Source organism: Calonectris borealis, chromosome 17 (genome assembly GCF_964195595.1).
Source record: "Calonectris borealis chromosome 17, bCalBor7.hap1.2, whole genome shotgun sequence".
Lineage (NCBI taxonomy): Eukaryota > Metazoa > Chordata > Aves > Procellariiformes > Procellariidae > Calonectris > Calonectris borealis.
Window position 1 is genome coordinate 1,973,746 of NC_134328.1, and position 19,792 is coordinate 1,993,537.

The 19,792-nt window shown below is 43.0% G+C and overlaps 1 protein-coding gene across 1 annotated transcript in view; it reads right to left on the reverse strand.

The window, feature by feature from the left end:
• The window catches only part of MMP24 (matrix metallopeptidase 24), a 47,914-nt gene that overhangs the window by 7,298 nt on the left and 20,824 nt on the right, over positions 1–19,792 (reverse strand). Inside the window, exon 5 of the mRNA XM_075166258.1 lies at positions 10,884–11,045. Within this exon, the coding sequence (XP_075022359.1) occupies positions 10,884–11,045 (162 nt within the window). The remainder of the gene's footprint in view (positions 1–10,883; positions 11,046–19,792) is intronic.

A 19,792-nucleotide genomic window follows, 5' to 3' on the forward strand; every position in this document is an offset into this window, starting at 1 on the left:
AGAGATTTTGGCAAGTTTTATACCATCTGATGTAATCAAATGGGATTTGATTGTTTATTTGCATGGATTATGGTTTCAATCTCTTTCTGAACAGTGCTTTTGAAGGGGCTACGTAGAGAGATTGCTGGACAAACCTCCACCGGCGGGCAGAACCGGGGCTGACTTCCATGGTTGCTAGATCATGTTTTAGGGGTTCAACAGCACTGCTGATGTGCTTCACACCAGCTGGTATCATTGAACACTTGCACTGGACAAGGCTCGTCCTCACAGGCTCATCACCTTGTGGGTGATTGCCTTGCCCATGCCCAGAGAAGGAATTTACAAGTAAGGATTCAGACACCCATGGAGGCTACGCACCTGTGGGATTAGAAGAGGACTTTTGCAGATAAACATTTTGAACTATGCTGCCTAAAATGATGGTTAGGTGCCCAAGTCCCCATGTCAACTTAGCTCTTAAATGTTACATTTTTCAAAGGGTTCCTATAATGAATGAGTGCTTAACACATCCTGGAAGGGTGATTGGGTTAGTGAAAATCATCACAGCTAGTGACAAAGCAGTCATCAGAGAAAGCCATCATATTTAATTGTTATTAAGGTTGTAATGGTAAGAATCATGTGTGCAGGTTTCATGGATATTACGTTCAGAAAGTACCACTTAGATAATATACTCCAACTTTCTGCAGTACCAGGTCAGAAACCTCCACCTGCGAGTCCTGCGATGAGCCTAGTGTTGCTGGTGCAGATACAGCATGTTTTCCAGATTTCAAGCCATAGAAAATCCTCTATAATGCACAGCAAATTGTTCCAATGATTAAGCCCTGTCACTGCTAAAGTCTGTGTCTTATCTATCATCTGAGTTTGTGCAGCTTTAGATTCAGTATTTTTTTTCCTATATCTCCAGTGTCTCAACATTTAATCATTTACAGATCTCGACAAGGATGCTTTTTAAATTCTCCTTAATGAGAATTCTCCTTAATAGACCAGTTCCTTCTGTCTGTTGCTCTTGTCTTTTGGTTTTAAGATCTTGAGACTTACTCTTACAGCTCTTTTCTAAAGCTTTTCAAACGGATCATTATATTTCTTCAAGGTGACTTGCCCTCATAACGTGGTATTTTGTGCCATATGCAATTTTTATTAGCAACTATTTTTATTTACTTTTATTCCAGAACTTTAATAAAAGACATAAAATATTGCTCACAGAAATCCTTTAGATGAGGCTTCTCTGTTGATAATTATTCTTGGAAAGCTGTCTACATGAAATGGATAAAAATATTATACTGATACTGTGTATTTCTCATTCCCCTCCATTCTTAGCTGTTCAGTGCCCAGTAGCAGACCATAAAGTTCTTTTAAATAAAATTCCCAAACTGTGATACTGCTACTGCAAGTGATCTGTCAATTTTCCCCAAATGCTATGCAGCAAAGGTCTCCAGACACTGCCTGTCATAGGAGCAACAGAATTGGACCCCCTTGTTAGCCAGGCAATATGGGTGCATCTACGCTAGTGTTTCATTTCACCTTGGGAGTGTGCTTTTGAAGAGATGCGCCATCATTTGCCACTTCTGTGCTTTGATTCACACTGAAGTTCATAAAATGCATTATTTTCCCACAACGCTAAACTTGAAGATGCACTTCTGGAGCGCATCTAGGATACTGCAGCTGCAAATAGGCATCACAGGGCACAGCTAGAGCTAATCCACAATAACCACCTCCTTCCCCAAAATGCATACAGAGTGGGTGTCAAGTCCTCAGCTCTCTATTTACTTAACACCATCCCTAAATACTGCAGTATCTACATATGTGCTACTATTCTTGCTGGCAGCAAAGAACAACTTATTGTGGTGTGAAGCACGTGGGCTGTGCAAAGGCATCTCCTCCAACAAGTGGCATGCTAGCTGGCACTTCTGGTTCAGGCTGGAAAGCTCATGGAGGTAGGACTGAGCTGGTACAGTGGGATGTGCTGCAGAGGAAGGGATGGGAATGGTGAAAGAGGTCCCAGACAGATCTTACACAAAGAAAACCGGAGTTCTGGTTTGTTCAGATGGGTCGTGGAAGCATAGCGTTCAGCTCCTGCTTTGGTGAATTAAAGGAGCAGGAAACTGGTAACCTGTTTTGGCTGCCAAAAATGGCATTTGGTGCCCGTTATAGTACCTGTATAAATTAAGTTTGAAAACCAGCAATTTACATGTTTGGTGAAGATAGGAAATGCTTGCATTAAGGAAAGGTAAGGCTTGACTGGGACCTAAGCAAGGAAACAATAAGCAGTGACTTACTGCCCACTGCAGGTCTCTCATTAAACAGCAGTGTGATCCTTTTACTCTTGCGCTGCCATCCACATGGCTTTGAGTGGATGTGTTTTGTAAATGACGTTGAAAAAACTCTAATGCATGTCCTACATGCTAGGATTCTCCTGCCAACAGGCTGATACAAGGATCATCTTTCTAAATGAGACTATAGCATGTTGCCACAGAAGCACAAGAGAGGTGTAGTTGTTCGTTCCCTCCCCTTTGCAGGAGGCTAACACTGCCGTACACTGACCAAAGCAGAGATGCATTTCTGTTGCCATATATGGATCAGAAAAGCCTTTTTGTTGGTCAGTTTAATTGATGCAGTGGAGCAATTTAATCAGACAACTATTTGGTAGTTTGCAGAAGACCGCCGCCAGTTCTAGCACAGGATAGATCCCTGTGTTGTGAGAGGCAGCTAGAAGCAAATTCACAAGATGATTGTAAGGAGGACTCCAAGGAGCCCTGTTGCCTTTAAACAGGGTGAGACGTGTAGCAATCTGCAATGCAGAGAGGCACACCTGCTGTCAGAGGGAATTGTCTGGGAGGGACCCAAGAAGTCACTGTGTGTTATGTGTTCAAACTGCTTGCTGGAAAGACACAGAGTGCGAAAGGAGTGATTGCCAAGTCGGTGCGGTTCTGCTTCTCAGACACAGCAAATGGATACAGATACTCAAATCAACAGCAGTTCCGGATTTCCAGAAACAACAAGCCAAAAACTCCACACTTTGAGAGGAGAAGAGAGCAAGAGTAGAGTTCTATAGCGATGACCATGAGCAGTAAGATGAGGACACGACATTAATTTCCCCGCTCCTCTCTTTGAAAGGAAAAAAGGGTGAGACAGGTGTAATATCTAAAGAAAATTATGACAAATGTGTCTGATGGGTCACAAAGACACATAGAATCTGACAGTAAGGTGCAGAATAGGAACTATAGTATTGTGGTCATATGCTAGAAATTTAACATATGCATGATTGGAGTTATTAAAGATTCACTCTCTCTTCACACGTGGGGACCAGATTACAGCCTGCCCTGCCCCTACTGCAGGACAGCAGTCATGTTCATCTCTCACGTTCAACTTAAGTGCCCAAAGTCTTTCACAGTCTTCTGTAGAGAAAAGAAAGTTAAAATAGCACCTGCAACCCAGGGGACTGATGTAAAGGTTTTAATTAGCCCTAAGATGACACTGAAACAGAATGCAGTAAACTTGCAAGGCAGAAGCAGTTGTACACACTGCGGACAGGATGGTGCAAATCAGCAATGATTCAGGTGAACCAGAGATTTGCGTTAACTGAAACATTTGCTAGAGCAGTGGAAAGAGATCACAAGTCAGGACCAACAACCAAAGCTGGGCCACTGTGCATACTCATTGCTTGCAATGGCCAAACTAGCCCTGGCATATTGCTCTGAAGGAGGTACCCAGCACTGACAAAGCTTCCCACACATTTTGCAGGTGGTACTGCAACTTGCTTGGATGCGGACTTTGTCATTTCACTTAAAATATTCCTCTTACTGTCTTTCCCTGCCAGCCATGGATTTTTCCTTGCTATTTTTCGCTTCTCTTCTTTTTTTTTATGCATTCTGGGCCTTCTAATTTATCCTGATTGAAGTCTTGTCTCCTCTTGTGGTTATACAGATTGCATTTTTATTTTTAATTGTTGCCTTCGCTTTGTCACTGAGTGAGGGTGGACTTACAGCTAAAGGTGGAAGGTAATCCTACAGTTATGCACATGCAAAGAGCAGAGGAGCATACATACAACATGAAAATCCTCAGGTCCAAGTGCTAGGCAGGCAGAATTTGGTTTACAGTTAGGGGGATGGAAAGCAGAAGCACAGCCTGTCCATCGCTGAAGAAAGATGCTATCTTGTAAGACCTAAGCCACTTCAGAGTACAACCTGGCATGAAAGCAGAATGAATAGACCTTATATAGTTTGCCAGCCATTACTATTTCCAGAATCTCGTCACAGTAACCTGCCTCCAAAACAGACGGCTAAAGGCAGGATATAACAGGTTTATCAGCAGCAGAGATGACCATGTGAACAAAGAGTTACTTAAGAGATGCTGGCACCTTGGTATTTATTACAGGAACTGATTACACCCACCACTGATATAACTAACCAGGCAGTATTGCACGCAAATCACGGCCTCTATCACTACGTTTCCAAGCAACTTCAGAGAATCAGTCAGAGCAAATCTCATTGAGAGAAAAATTAAATGAGAGAGGCTATTGCATGGGTCTGCAATTGGGCCTGAACCCAGTCACCTAGTTATTGAGTGTGATCCCAGCACCGGAGCCAAACCCACCCCCAGGGCTGAACCTGCAGCCACTTCCACATGGGAAGCAGGTAAGAAACCTCCTGGAGCTGGAAACGCTACGTTCCAGAGGGAAACAACTAGCTGGGACTTTACAGACACTGTGTGGAGAAGAAGACTTTCTTCCTCTCTATCACAACCAAGGCAAAGAATGTCAGAAAGCTTTTGGGTCACAGCAGATCACCTTCAGAGTGTGACTTCCACCACTGGCACTTAGCCTCCTCCCTTCATGCTTCCTCTGTCGCAGACCATCTGAATACCAAGGTGACCTGTGAAGATAACACAGAGAGAGGAGGCATTTAGGAGCCACTGTGTCGATAGTTGAGGACAAAATGTAATTGTACTGTCCTCCTGGCTATTGACAGAGTGTTCCCTCAACTGCATAACACCTGCCTGGAGGCTCAGCATCTTGCACGGCTCTGCATCCGTCACAGCCAGCTCTGTGCGAGCCGGGTGGCTATCCAAGCCTGCCAGTGTGGAGGATGCCCTTTGTTTCAGATCCAGCTAACGATCCACCTGCAAACAAAGGCCTGTCTTTATCTTCTTAATATTCACTCCAAGAATAAAACTATCACCCAGACTACAGGCAGGCAGTTACACTTTTGAATAACATACAGGGTTTTTTTGGTTGTAAAAAGCTGAGCTGCCTGCATGTTTCTGCAGGACTGTACCAGCTGTCCAGGTACACAGGAAAGGTTCCTCAGTTTCAAATCAAAACGTATGATCCAAATGAGCCAGGGAGAGTGAGAGAAAACCACTGGCTGCTCTGCAGACTCCAGGGAAGTGGAGAGAGGTCCCTGTTCATATTAAATGAGCTAGCTGCCAACAAGCTATCTATCTCAGGGATGAGAGACGGCCCATCCACAACAGCTCAGAGCTCAGGAAGGACTCATCTCCCTCGCTCGCTTGGTAAACCTGTCCACTTTGCACTTCTGGGGTTAGACTTCAGCAAAGTGAATTACCTATCTCAGTTAGTTTGGGTATCCTTGCCACAGTGCACTACAGTCTGCAGAAGAAGCCCCAGCGTACCCAACGGTTGGGCAGTCAAGGCCCTCATGATCATCACTGGGTGGCAGGAAGGGTTTCGTGAGCCCTTCTCGCATAGAAGTTCTTCTCTGAATGACCAACTGCCACCCAGGTGAAAGAGCATTCACCTGGAACCCAAGTGTCCATGCCTGAAATCCTTGCTCTAAGCCAAAGGGAAGGCTCTCCTGGGCTCTGCAACGAGGCGATTTACCTTGCGGTTGAGTTCTCTGCTTTGGGTGCAAGAAAACTAGGTCCAAAATTCCCAGGCTTAGGCAGGCAAATGATGAGAGTTTGGGGCTCTGCAAGATGCTCCAGCTGTGGTGCTTGCAGCCCAGTTCCCCTCTGGAAAAACTTTAAGAAGCCTGACATCTGCTCCACCACAAAACAGAACATTTTTTTATACTCAGAAAGAGCTGTAGGATGAGAGAAGTATTTCATGCCCAGCCATAACATAAAGCAGTGTTTCTCCATCAGCTGACAAACCTCCCTCCTCTTACACCCAATGTGTGCGGCTCCAGGGCTGATGTGGGCATGGGTGAGTCCCTGTGTCGTGGCAGAGTCCTCCAGGTGTCAGGTGGACCCCAAGGACAGCACTGGGAACCAGGCGGGTACTCCCTGCCTGTTTTTCGGAGGAATGGGAATGGAGACCTGGCATATGGCAGGTGAGACTCAGTGGATGCACAGAGGTGGAGTCTGGCACTTCCTGCTGGGTCCAACAGAGTCTCTGGATGGGAGGAAAGGTGCAAATGAAGGGATACAACACAGGGAGGGAGTCCGGTCTCTCTGCAACATGCCAAAGATGTGGCACCAGGGCAGATCACTCTAGCTCTCTTATTGCCACACATTTTCCTTCCCCTGCCCTCCTACGAGCACAGCACCATGGGGCATGGATCCAAAAGTCTCAGATCTTGCAGCTTCTACAGATAAGATCTTGGATGTTACTCTATTATCTTCCCACGTTCAAGAGGACATTCTCAGAAACCAGTCCTATGCCTAATGTTTCCAGGTCCTGCACGACAGCAGAGCTTGCTCTGATGGTCCCACTCACAATGCAGTGTCACCACGTGGAGCATTTTCCATCAGGTCTTTCTGCTGTTTCATCACAAGCCATCTCACACATACATGTAGGTTACAAGGATCTGGGATTGCTCTATGGGCGGCCATTGGGAAAAGGTGAGGGAGGTTATGAAACCCACGCTTGCTGCACAGGAGTAATGAGGCCAGCAGAAGGTGCTATTTGCTCATGGACACCGTGCCCTGCTGATGCCCTGTTCCTGGATGTCAGAGCTGGTGTGGTTTCATGACCACCCTGGACCTCAGCCCTCATGGGATGCAGCATGTACACTAACTGGTAGCTTTTCTCCTGAGCTGCAGAAAGATGTGTGAGGTTGACACGTCCTCAGCGATATTTGGGAGGACCCAGATCCTTGAGGTTGTCTCCAGGCTTAATGATTTGGTCTATCTTTGAGTGATTGATTAGGAGACCTTCCGTTTGTGACCTTAAGCTTTGAAAGGGCCTTGATGGTAATGGCCTGGTTTACCAGATCCAAGCATCTGTGTGGACATGAGTTTTTCCTGCACATCACATCAACCCCTCTGCTCCCCAGGCAGAAGAGTGACTCCTAACATGAGAGGCTGCTTCAAGCCTACTGCAAAAGGGTACTGAGAGCAGGACATGAAGAACAGGAGAACCAGTGCTGAAGGATGATCAGTTCAGGCTGTGTGACAAGGCCACGGCTGAGTATGTCTCCTCTCTCCATCTGCACTGTAGCTGCATGCAGCCCTGACTTCAACACTAGCAAAATTGAAAGAGGCAGTCAACTTAACAGGATGTAATACATAATGGTACTATTTCCAGTTTAATTCCTTCCTGGGCATATCACTTGTGACATGGGCACATAAGTACAGCGGGAGGTATCTTTCTGAAAAAGACATGTAAAGAACAGTCATGATATTTCCCTCATTTTGTCAAGGAACATGCTACAAAAAGCACCTATTAGAAGATAGAAATATTGCTGAATTGTCTTACAGTCTACTCTGTCACACACAGTGAGCTGCTGGCCTTTTCATTGTTAGCTCGTAAGTGGAAATTATATTTTAATATAATAGACCTTATACTAACCAGCACAATGCACAAACAAGAGTTCACATCACCTACTGTCTCTTTAGGTGACTTTTGAAATAAATCTAGCAGAAAATAGCTTAGTAATTCAACAAATCGTTATATGACAGATTTAGACATATTTCTTTTCTAATGGATAAACACAAATACAACATAAAAATACACTTGAAATGCATCATTCTCAAAAGAAGGAGCCAAAATGGACTTAAGCTTTAGTAGAGCCTCTGTTCTTTGTTCTAGCAACTTCAGTGGAATGAAAAATTGGAAGTTTTAATTGGATTTATTTTTAAAAAAGGATGCTACAGGCAAGGCAGTGGCTCTGGCTCTATGACTTATGTTGCATAGTAGGTTCCTAAATAGTATGTATTGAGCACATACTGCTGCACTATAGAGAACGACAAAGCAGCAAGAAAGCCACAGGTTTTGATTTTTGGACAGGTGCTTTGGTAGATGGGCTTTTGGCATTCCCAAAGCACAACAAAGCAGATTGGCACTGTGGAAATAAAACCCATTAGTTGAATTAGTTCCTGCTAAAGCTACAAGAAGGATATTTCAACAGTCCCTTCTCAGTTGTAGGAAGCTCAGATGAAAGGATCTGTTCTCATATCTTCAATTCCAGGGAGAAACATAACATGCATTTTCCATCTTTTCTTTGTGAACCATAAGAATAAAACCTAGTTTTAAACTAAACTTCAGGTTTTGGACCGTAACTCTGTGCTAAGGGCCGAAATCTCTACCTGGGGAATCAAAGCTCCTACTACAGAAGCTGCTCCTTCTTCTCCCAGCAGGACTAGTTATCTCTAGAACCACCACCACCATCCCCAACCCACGCCAGTTCAAAGACCTCAGAAAACCGTCTTGCGTGATTCTATGATAGTCAACAAACTAATTCCTAATTACTACCTGCACCAGGTAGAAATTAATTCATACTGCTTTTTTCAAGCTGAGTTAAAATTTTAAGCATATTGTATTGCATACAGAGAATCTTAACATAGGATGTGGCTAAAGTTTAATGTCACTGTGTAGTGCAAAGTAAGTGGAAGTATAGTGGTGCTGCTGCCAAGCCGTAGGCAGTACTGAGCTCTTTGCTCAGTCATAGCTGTGCACAAGACACCGTGCAGTGCTCCCACAAATTGTCAGGGCCCTGAGGACACCAATAGCTCTTAATGGCCCTGACCAGTGTCACCCAGTACCTCCACCCTCACCCACGGGCTCAGGAGCCCCATTTCAGCTCAGCCCTGGGCACTGGGTCCCTGCCCAAGCTGTGCTAGGGGAGTGCTGGTCCCCAGCTCAGCCACAGCTGATATGGACTTGAACCACAAATGTGAAGAAGCATGGCTGGCAATTCCTTATCTGCTCCCTTTCCAAAAAGGTATCTGAAAACAGAGAAACCAGTATTTTTTTCTTGATTGCACTTTCACTGTCAGCGATAAATTAAGATTTTTTTTTTCTTTCTCATTAGTCAAAGTTCACAGGAACTAAATCAACATTTCAAAATAGAAACAGCGTAATGACATTTTAGCAGCTTTCAAAAATGAAAACTTAGGTATATTATTTAATGAAAGTTTAATACTTACTACCCCAGCACTTTATTTCAAAACCATCCAGAATCTCTGTTATCCTAAGTGTTTGAATATATACTATGTTAAAGTATGCATAATTAAATGATACCATAGGTCAATTGCCATGCAACTTCATCCTGGTAATGAACGATAAAGAGAAATCTTCAGCTGCACTAACGGGAAAAGCCAGTTCCCCCTGGCTGTACTTCAAGCCATCTTATTTTAAATGTTGGACCTTACTTGGATATCTGCCTTACAGGGAGGATGAATTGCACTCTACAAATGCCTGTTTTTTCCCATTGCCCAGACAGGAGTCAGGGAAACTAGCCTAGAAAGAAATTTCTCTTCTTCAGGCATCTACATTTGAACAAATGAATCTCATTCCAGACACCAAAAAAAAAAAAAATATCAGACTCAAACAATCGACATACAGTTTAGACCTCTAAAGTCTTGCTGTACTGCTTTAGAGTCTTGTAAGTCTTGGCACAAATTCTATTAGCAGTAATTTAAAATTCACTGGCAGATCACTGATGCAAACATTGACTAGTGTCAGGTCTGACACTGATCCCGGCAGCAATCTCTTAGAAACACCAGCTTTCCCACTGACAACCACCTTATAAGTTTTTCTTTCAGGTCTAATTCATATAATATCTGCTCTACTGGTACTGGGAGATAATATTTGACTCCAGATGTCAAGCAGCTGCAAATGGTGCATAGCTACATAGCATAGTTGTTCTATGCTACATTTATTAAGTAACCTCTCTGTCAAACGTGTACTTTCCTCAAAGAATGAAATCAGGGATGTTTGACAAAACCTGTTTTCCACGGGCTGTCACAGACTGTATCCAATAGCATCTTCTAGCTCAGTCTCCCCTTGATTGTGGCTCCTAAAACCTGCATTTCCCTCTGCTCCCAGAGTCTCCTCCAGCCAACAATTCTCTGAAATTCCCTGTCCTCACACCCTGGTATCCATGATCCCATCACATGGTACCACATCATCTCCAGCCCCTTGGTTTTCTCCCATAATCCCTCTGCCTCCTTTTCTCTCCCTCTTCCTTGAGCCCATATCTTTGTGGCACATGTTGTACAACAATATTCAGCTGGAGATTAAAAGAAGTCAAGTCTTCCCTAAGCAGATCCAAATTTTTTTTCCCTACCTTCTATATATGGAGAAAAAAATGAATGCATAAATACTTTTTACCTTTCCTTGATGTTCCATGTTCTTCGCATTTTTCCCTCTATTTGCACTGGCTGTTCCTAATGGACAAACCTTGGGTACAGCAACTGCCTGGTTTTCCCTTTCTAGTGCTCGTTGACATTGGGGACATAGTGAGGGATGGAGCAGCAGTGAGATCACAGAGGTTTGGTTATCCTGACTTGTGCAAAGATACTGCCACTGGGACAGTCGTCTGATATTTGGCTGAGGATCAAGGGCTTTAAATGGTTCCCATTCAGCTATGGCAGGAAATCCAGCCCACCAGCTGCAAGCATTTTGGGGGCTACCTGTCTGTGGCTGTAAAATACTCACTAGATTTGAGCTCAGTGTAAATAGATGAGTGGATAGTGTTGCTCACCATAGATTTTCTGAATTCCTTGGAGGTCGTCCTGGGGCAGTTTGAAGTTGTGCGTTTCCATGTACTGGTAGAAAGGAGCCATGATAGCACTGGGATCATTGGAGTGTTCCAGACCCAGCGCATGTCCCAGCTCATGGACTGCGACCAGAAAGAGATCATTCCCTGTGGAAGGAAGGCACAGCCAGGTTAGCACAAGCCATAGTCTGACGCAATCCCAAGTCCCACTTACTCATAAAGAAAGAAGCAAATGCTTTGCACAGCAGGTCACAGTGCCAGGGTCAGCTCCTGGAGATGGTTTTAGTCCTAAAAGTCTGTGCAGCTTTTACAGTCGTTATCACAGAATGGGCAGGAGGGTCCTAGCCCATGACCATAAGCACCCTCAGACCAGGTAAAACAGGCAGCTGCCTGGAGTGAAAGGATACTGGCTGTAGACTCTCTTGTAGAGAGTTTACAGAAAATGGGCAACAAAATAGGCTGCTCTGAAACCATTGCCTCCTTATCTGAGTGCTGCCAGGAGAGGTGAGAGTACTGCCAGTCTGCTAATCAACAGGGATACATGGTGGGAAGGGAGCTTTATCCCCCTTCTGGGTCCTCTGGTGCCACGCCGTGATCTGACCTGGACCACCAAATCCTAGGGGAAATCTGTAAGGCACCTGGCAAGGCACGAGGAAGGACAGAGAAGAGCAGGGCTAACACCCACCGTAGCACGTGAAGTACCTGGGACAACCCCATCTTCTCTAGCACAGGCTCCTCAACATGTTTTTACTTTGCTGGACTCCTGGCACTGCCATGTCTGTGGGAGGAGGTGAGCACAGGTAGCACCATCCTGCAGGAGGCAGAGCCACATAGGGAAATGTTGGGTTGGATCCCAATGGCAGGAGGGAGGAGGAGGAAGGAGGAAAGAAGGGACATGCTCCTGACAGGAAGAGAAAGGGCAGAGGAGCCCTGTCTGGTCCAGAAGCTGGTAGGAGTGTGAAGTAGGGGTACCTTCAACTCTATGTTACAGGCATACACTCCTCTTCAGTCCCATGGATCTGGGACCCTCATCTCTTTGGTCTATTGTGGTCCCTGGATGTCCTACTCCGTGAGGGCACCTTGACATGGGAGGTGACACAGGCAACGCTGTGTGAGGGATGAAGACACAGCCAAAAAGGACAGATGTAAGAGTCTCCCTATGCCAATAAAATGCCTGAGCCCTCAATTCTGCTTGAATCGTGCTTCTCTGCTTTTTTTGGCAAGGCACAAACCAAGAGCACTTGCAGTCGACACGGGAGAAAACAGTTGGCAGTGGCAGCTCAGTGGCTGCTTTGCAGCATCTCCAAACAGCACATCTCTGTTCTCCACATCTCCAAACTGCACCTATCTTAGAGGTAACAAAGTTCAGTTTTGTGTAGGCGGCTGAGCCCTCCCTGGGATGGGAGTTGCAGCAGTGATTCATGTAGAACTATCACCACTTTTTAAATATTTATTGCTTCACTGTTCCCCATAAAAACCTGACAACATAGGTTCAGGGGTCTGCGAGTCTTCACAGCAGGGTGCTTTGCCAGCATCTCAAGATACCTGAAGTCAGTAACAAACAGTGCTCAACTGGTCATACATACCACACCAAAGTGGTTAAATTGTCTAAATATTTGAGTTGGAGGGCATAAGCACCTGAATATGCAAGACATGTTAAAATATACAAATGCATTTCAAATAAATGTTCAAATACATTTGTTCAAATACAAATGTCCAAAAACATATGTGGTCTAAAATTTAGCCATATATGTATTTAAAATTCCAGAATTCCTTTATTGGGAAAATCCAAATGGGGACTTAATAATTTTTTCTCATCTGTTGCTGAAAAATCTGGTGTATGCAGAACAAGTCAATAAAATGTCCAACAGCATAGTATAAAATGCATTAAGTAGTTTCATGGTAAAGTGTGGAGGACTGATCACTCTTCATGGGTTTTCAGAAACACTGAAGCTTAGAAGATGCACCCAGTTTTCAGAAGGAATTCAAGGACTCAAAGTCCTGTTGAAAATTAAATGGACTTACTCTCCTATATCACTGAAATGCTCATGAAAGCGTAATTTTCATTGCTACCACAACTACTCACACATGGAAGACCGTGGTAAAAGTCAGCTCTGTACTGAGTGACTGTTACCATGGGCTCACGGGCTGTGCCCATGCTAAGTGCTTGGAGACTTTTTCCCTTACCCATTTGGTGACATTTTCCTCCTTGCTGAAGTATCCAAAGACTCTTTGTTCTGACAGCATGTCCAGAACTTGTCTCTATGTAAGTCTACATATAAATCTATGTAAGTTACTTGCCTCTACGTGCTAAGCCTTTATGAGGAGCATAAGGTCAGACACTATCGTAATTTAAATTTGTTTTAAATAGCTTTCAATCACTTGTTTCTACCCAAAACAAATGCCAGCCCACTTTACAGCTGGAAAACAGAATCACGCAGACTCACAGAATGGTTGAGGTTGGAAGGCACCTCCAGAGATTGTCTAGTCCAACCCTCCAGCTCAAGCAAGGTCAAGTAAAGCAGGTTGTCCAGGAGTGGGTCCAGTCAGGTTTTGTATTTCAAGTTTCTTGTATTGGGAAGCCCCGTACTTAGCACTCCAGATGTGCTGAGTAGAAAGGAAGGATCATCTCCCTTGACCTGCTGGCAACGCTCTTCCTAATGCAGCCCTGGATGCTGTTGGCCTTCTGTGCTGCAGGGGCACACGGCTGACTCATGTTCAATTTGGTGTCAACCAGGACCCCCAGGTCCTTCTCTGCTTCCCGTCGGTGGGCCACCAACAAAGCCCAGGTGCAGCACTTTGCATTTCTCTTTGCTCAACTTCATTAGGTTTCTGACAGCCCATTTCTCCAGCCTCTCGAGGTCTCTCTGAATGACAGCATCACTATTCAGTATATCAACCACTCCTCCAAATTTTGTATCATCTTCAAACTTGCTGAGGGTGCACTTTCCTGCATCATTGAGGTCATTCATGAAGATATTAAACAGTATTGACCTCAGTATCGACCCCTCTGACACATATCCTGAACTCCACCATCTCATGATTACTGCAGCCAAAGGAAGGATGCTACTGATCTTCACACTACCTACCAGTTCTTCCTTTTTAAGTATCAGGTCCAGCAGATCACCTGTCTTTGTTGGTTCCTTGATCACCAGTGAGACTAGGAAGAGTTCTGAGATGATCAGCAAGCCCCGAAGGACGAAGGCTCATACCTGAGGAAGTATGTCAACAACCATGGTAGTCAGGCTGACCAGCTCTTCCACAGAAATGCACCTTTTCCTAGTTACCCTTATGAAATACCTATACCTGAAAACATAGTGGAAAAATAAACCTGTGGAAAACTGCTGCTGCTGTCCAGTTTTAAAACACCATTTTGACTGTGAGGATGCCACAGAGCATGGAAAATTTTGGCTGGAGAGCTCTGCTTCCTTGCAGGGACTCACTAAGAAATGAACCTTCCCCGTTCTAGCACAGCCACAGAGGACAGGTCAACACTAGAGTGGAAAAGCTATCCTCCTAAGGGAGGACACATTGCTAGGAGGCCACTCAAACTGGAGCAGTGATGTGCTGGGAGGTGGTGGCTGGAGCAGATGAAGCGGAGCTAAAGAGAATTTCTGGGAAATGAAGTGACTTCCACAGAAAGTAGGACAAGAAGCTCCTCTTGCTTCTCAACAAATCTCTGATTCTCAATGCTGTGGTTGCTTCTCATCTCAAAGTCTTTGCTGAAAGGCAGTAGAATGGCACTAGCAGACATAGCTCCCTCTCCTTCTGCTCCCTGCGCTGGCCAAAGATTTCTCACCACTGTTTCATCCCCTCACCTTTCTTTTTGTTCTAGCCGCCTCCCAGACACATCCATAGTTCTCTTCTTTCCAGCATACTCATGTCATCTGCCTTCTCCACCCTGCTGTAAGAGGGTCCCAAGTCTGAAAGCAGCTAAGTCATTCTCAGAGGGCAAGTGGACAGCATACATTTCATGGGAAGAGGAGACAGGAGAAAAAAGTTTAAGACTATTTTGTAAGCACAGAGTGCTCAAAAATCCAGCTCTGTATTCATCATCCTATTTCTCTTGGGGGGTTATTTATATCAGCAACATTGTTAAGCAAGAAGTTCCATTTATTTCTGTAAATGGTAGGGAGTTTCACAGTGTGGAAGAGAACACACTGTTCATTTTCTTTTCAAAGGGTGGGCTAGGATTTGCTCTGAAAAGAAAATATCAAGGTATAAAACTATTGCCTGACAGTGTATCTCCTCCCACAGCCCTTAGCTTGGAGTTGTGATGGCTCTTTGTGTAGTTACCCACTGCTGTTTGGCTGCCGTTTGGAAACTGTCACTCAGGTGATGTGGAGCCTGTACCTCTCAAATTGTTTCTGTTAGTTCTTGAAGATGCAGTAAGGTCTCTGACCTTCATGTTCTCCACAGTTCTTGTCCAAACAGCACTCTTAATAATGTCCATCTTCTTAGAGCATGATTCAGAAGGGAGAACTAATAGCCTAGCTTGATACTTCACTACTCATATGGAAACAAGGTCAGGCAATCAGATAAAGCTCCTTAATTTCCTGTTCAACCCCCTCCCCCAAGACCAAAACCAAGTAACAAGCACAACTTGTATTCAGTGTATGCCAGCCACCTGGGTAAGACAGTAGGGTGAAGAAGGAACTGACTACCCTTGCTTTGTATTTGCATGGAAAGGTCCCAAGAGAAATCCAACAATTTTTGCTTGTTTGCACCATCTGTACAAAATAAACAGGTCCGATCAGAGACCTGCCTGAGCTTTCTCATTCCTGATTCTCACTAATAAGCACCAGAGAGAGGATGACCCTGTAAAACTGGGGGTAGTTTTGTAAGTTGGTTCACTGAGTGAAATAGTTTGACCTGCTATGCTAAAACGTAAAGAAACACAGTTAATTTAGCTTTAAAGTTGCTGATATGTTTTCCTTAACAAAACAATATTATCATCAGAGAAAGTTGTAATTGAGGACACACCTATAGCAATATAAAAGCATCGCCCATTGTCATGATGCCAAACCAGGTGAATACATGGCTTATCTTACATTCAGTTTAATAGCTCTATGCTCCCCATACACACACCAGACACAGAATACACAAAACTTGAAACATACTTCTTAGTTGAATCTTCTTAATTAAAAGTAAACTAAATTTGTGTTCAGAATAAACCTCCTATTAGCTGATGTATTCCCAGTTGAGCCAGCTTACTTAAGATAAATTGCAATATAATCACACATCAAAACCAGCTCTTTGGTTAAGCACTCTCAAATTGTTTATAATATACTACCTTTCCCTGCAGAGATAAGAAACACATGTTTTTATTGCAACAACACAGAGAACACAGTAGTCACAGATGAACTGATTTACGTATGATCTTCCTTCTAGTCATATACTCCATCACTCATGCTTCTTTGATTTTCATCTTCAGCTGGAAAAACGGCTGTTAAATCAGGTAACAGACATCTTGAGAAAGGTTTTTCTTTGTGAAACTGCTAGCACAATCCTTGTACAGTTTCATTCATTTTAGTTATGAAAATCCATATCAAAACCTTTTCTTTATTTGGCTAAGTAACTCATTGCATAGTAAGGTATCCAATTGCTGTAGGTCAGCAAAAACACTCATTTAAATGCCTATCAGTTTATAGTAATAGGTCACAGGGATACTATTCTGGCAAGGTTGTGATATTACTATCAGTATTTATCCCTGAGCACACAGCTGTATATATTGCTGTAATGAGTGTAGGCAGACTCTGTAGAGCACCTAGCACAGTGTAGTGTAAATCCAGGACAGAGCTTCTAAGACAACAGAAGTATAAATAATATTGTATATCTGATTAATAATAGAAAAGCAACTGTGAATCTCTGATCTTTGTCATATTACTTTTATGAACTGTATCATCACGCTAACAAATGTATGTATTGCAGTTTACTGAGACATAATTAAAAAGACATATGAAGGTTAAATTTTGAAATTTTATTAAAGTAAGAATGATACTGAAGAAGTCAGATCATTGGTTGTGACAATAGCATGCCTAGGGTAATTACAGGAAAGATGGTGTGAACTAAACATGCTTTAAATAAGCTAAAATGATCCCTTCCACTCCAACAGCCACGCAGAGACAATTGTTTTCCAAGCACAACTTAAAGAAGCTTTAGGGCTACTCTAAGCTATGCCTTGGGTCTTGCATCTTCAGACCTGTAAGTCTGAACCGTCAAACAAAAGAACACGCGATTTGCCTGTACTCCTTCATTCACCTCCACAACATGCTCTGCTGAAGAAAAGCTTTTCAATCTTCTGAAGACCCTGAAGAAGTGGCGATACTGCTCTTCCATTTGTTTGCATCAAATAAGATGTGGAAAACAGCTTTTCTATCTAGAAAGGAAGAAAATACATGTTAAAATAGGTTTCGTTTTGTTCATAAATGATTATCATTATAAATGTAGCAATGAATATGATGCATCTTAAGGACTTCATGAAAACTCTTAAGAGTGTCTTTAAACAGCTTCACTGGAGAAAGAAGAATGAGTGATATGCAGTCTTAACATAAATTGTAACACAGCCACGTTAACAAACTGATCTCCATGAGATCAAGTGACTGCAGAAGGACAAAGAACTGCGTTATGTTACCAATCATCATGAAAGATAGGTAGTTTGCCTTATCGTCCCCGAAAGGCACTGTGCAAACTAGGTCTGTTAGTTGTGTTACAGACCTGATTAATGTTGCAAGCTGTGCTTTATCTGACATGGCACAGATGGCACTATGAGGACAATCTCCTGTAGAAATTCACAGGAAAAAATATAAAACATTTTTCCGGAACGGTGAGACCAAAACTGAGTGATGTGGAGGCAAGAGTGGGCAGCCAGAGAGAGGGGAAGTGGAGCCTCCTTCAGCTGGCTCAGCAGCCTGACATTCAATGGAATAAGAGTGTTCTGCTGAAAAATTTTCCCGTATCTTTCACAACTGTAGGTTGTAATTCAATAAGCAATTCAATACCAAAGAATTACCAATCCCAAAATGAAAACTCGTATTTGCCTATATTAGCATATCATTCCCTAATTTGATAGAACAGATGGTAAAGAAAAGAAAAATACTCATAAAAACACGCAAAATGTAGATATGACTTTCATTCCATTAGTCTTGAAAAGAAACTATGCTGGTAGCTGGTTTTATTTTTTTGAAGTATTTAAATACAGCAGGGTCTACAGACAGAATTTAGTACTTGACCCAGCTATGGAACAACCAGAAGGTAACTACAAAAGAAAAGAAAAGAAAAAAAGGATTTTGAAACAGTTAGAAGCCTGGCCCAGTGTGTTCCAAGCAGGTCCTGGCATAGGCACTGTGGATACAAACCATTTTGCGCTATTTGGGATTCTTTTTTGCCAGTCAGGCTGAAATTATATTTAACTCTTGGTGCTGGCAACAGAGAAAGTGCTGTTCTGGAAGCTATGAGAGTAGCTCTTTGCCACAAAGAGGGTGTTTTCTACCTAGGACAGGAGACTTACTGTCTTTGTCCTCCCCTGACACAGAAGGTTCCTGATGGGGCTATAAAGACTGAGTAGGACTGAGAAGTAAGAGAACTGAGATATAAGAGACATTCCCCCCTCAAAGTGGTATTCTTGGTGGATTTGGGTAGAGAAAGCAATATCAGTTAAACTGTCTTCAAATCTTGTGCTCTTCTTCAGAAACAGGAGAAAAAAAAAATTTAGTTTAAACAACTCTCAAGTTTGTCGCTTGATTGTGATGTCAAAACCTTAGTGTTGGGTATCATTTCATTGCTGATGCTGCAAACCACCTCTGACGGCACTGACCAGCAAACTCTTTTCAAGAATTCATCAATTTTTCATTTTTTCTCCTCCTGAACGCCTGTTATTTTACTCCTCTCCCCTTCAGCAAGTGGAATGCAGCAAATTTATTAGAGACACCACTGCGTTTTGGCTCACTTCACATCATCTGTTTCTGCTTTACAAAAGAAGGTGGCAAAAAGAGACTTTTGGGCTCACCTTGATTCTCATGACCTGCATTTTTTACAGTTGGTTTTTTTCTTTCTTTTTGAGGGAATGACACATCACTTTGATCCCTACTGGCTCCTTCCTATGAATCTCAGAGTATCTCGTTCTCTGCGGAAAGAAGTAAAATATTTTACTTTGATTATACAGAAATCAATAGGATTCCAAATATCTACATAACTGTATTCATACTCCATGTATTAAACAATTACTGACAAAAGCAATGGATAATAATTTTCTTTATAGAACACTATGAACATCAGGTGTATTTACAAGTTCTGAAAGTGGAATTTGCAGGTGATCTTTATTAATGATTTCAGCTGTAATCAGTAACTAGCAAATTGTCAATACTGCAAAGCTTTAAAATCCAGACTGCACTAGCACAGCACTACTGTAATGCCACTTCTATGTTTGTATAATGACAGCATATACAACAAAAGAAAGCTCTACTTACAGAGATGCTGTCCAGCAGCGAAGAAGAATTTGAAGACAGAAGTCTTCCATGTGTGCTGGTGGGCTTTCTCTCTTCACTCTACTTTTGTAAAAAATTTTAATTTGCAAGTTCTCTATTTATGGCCTTCTATGTTTGGATTGACATGACAGGGATGTAATCTCAAACTGTTGCCGATTTAAGCCACCTGATTTGATTTCTTTTTACTGTGGCTGGCTGACTTGAGACCATCTGTCTATGTGTTTGCTCAAATTTGGTTCAACATTAGCATATGATTTTAGAGAACTCTGTCTTATGGGAACAAGTCTCTCTAAGCAGTTACAGGATGAAACCAATGTTAAGTAGGTATGTTCTAGAGACTAAATACTGAACTGGTCTTCTTCAATAAACAAAAGTACTGACCAACAGCATGATCTGGTGGAGTAAAGT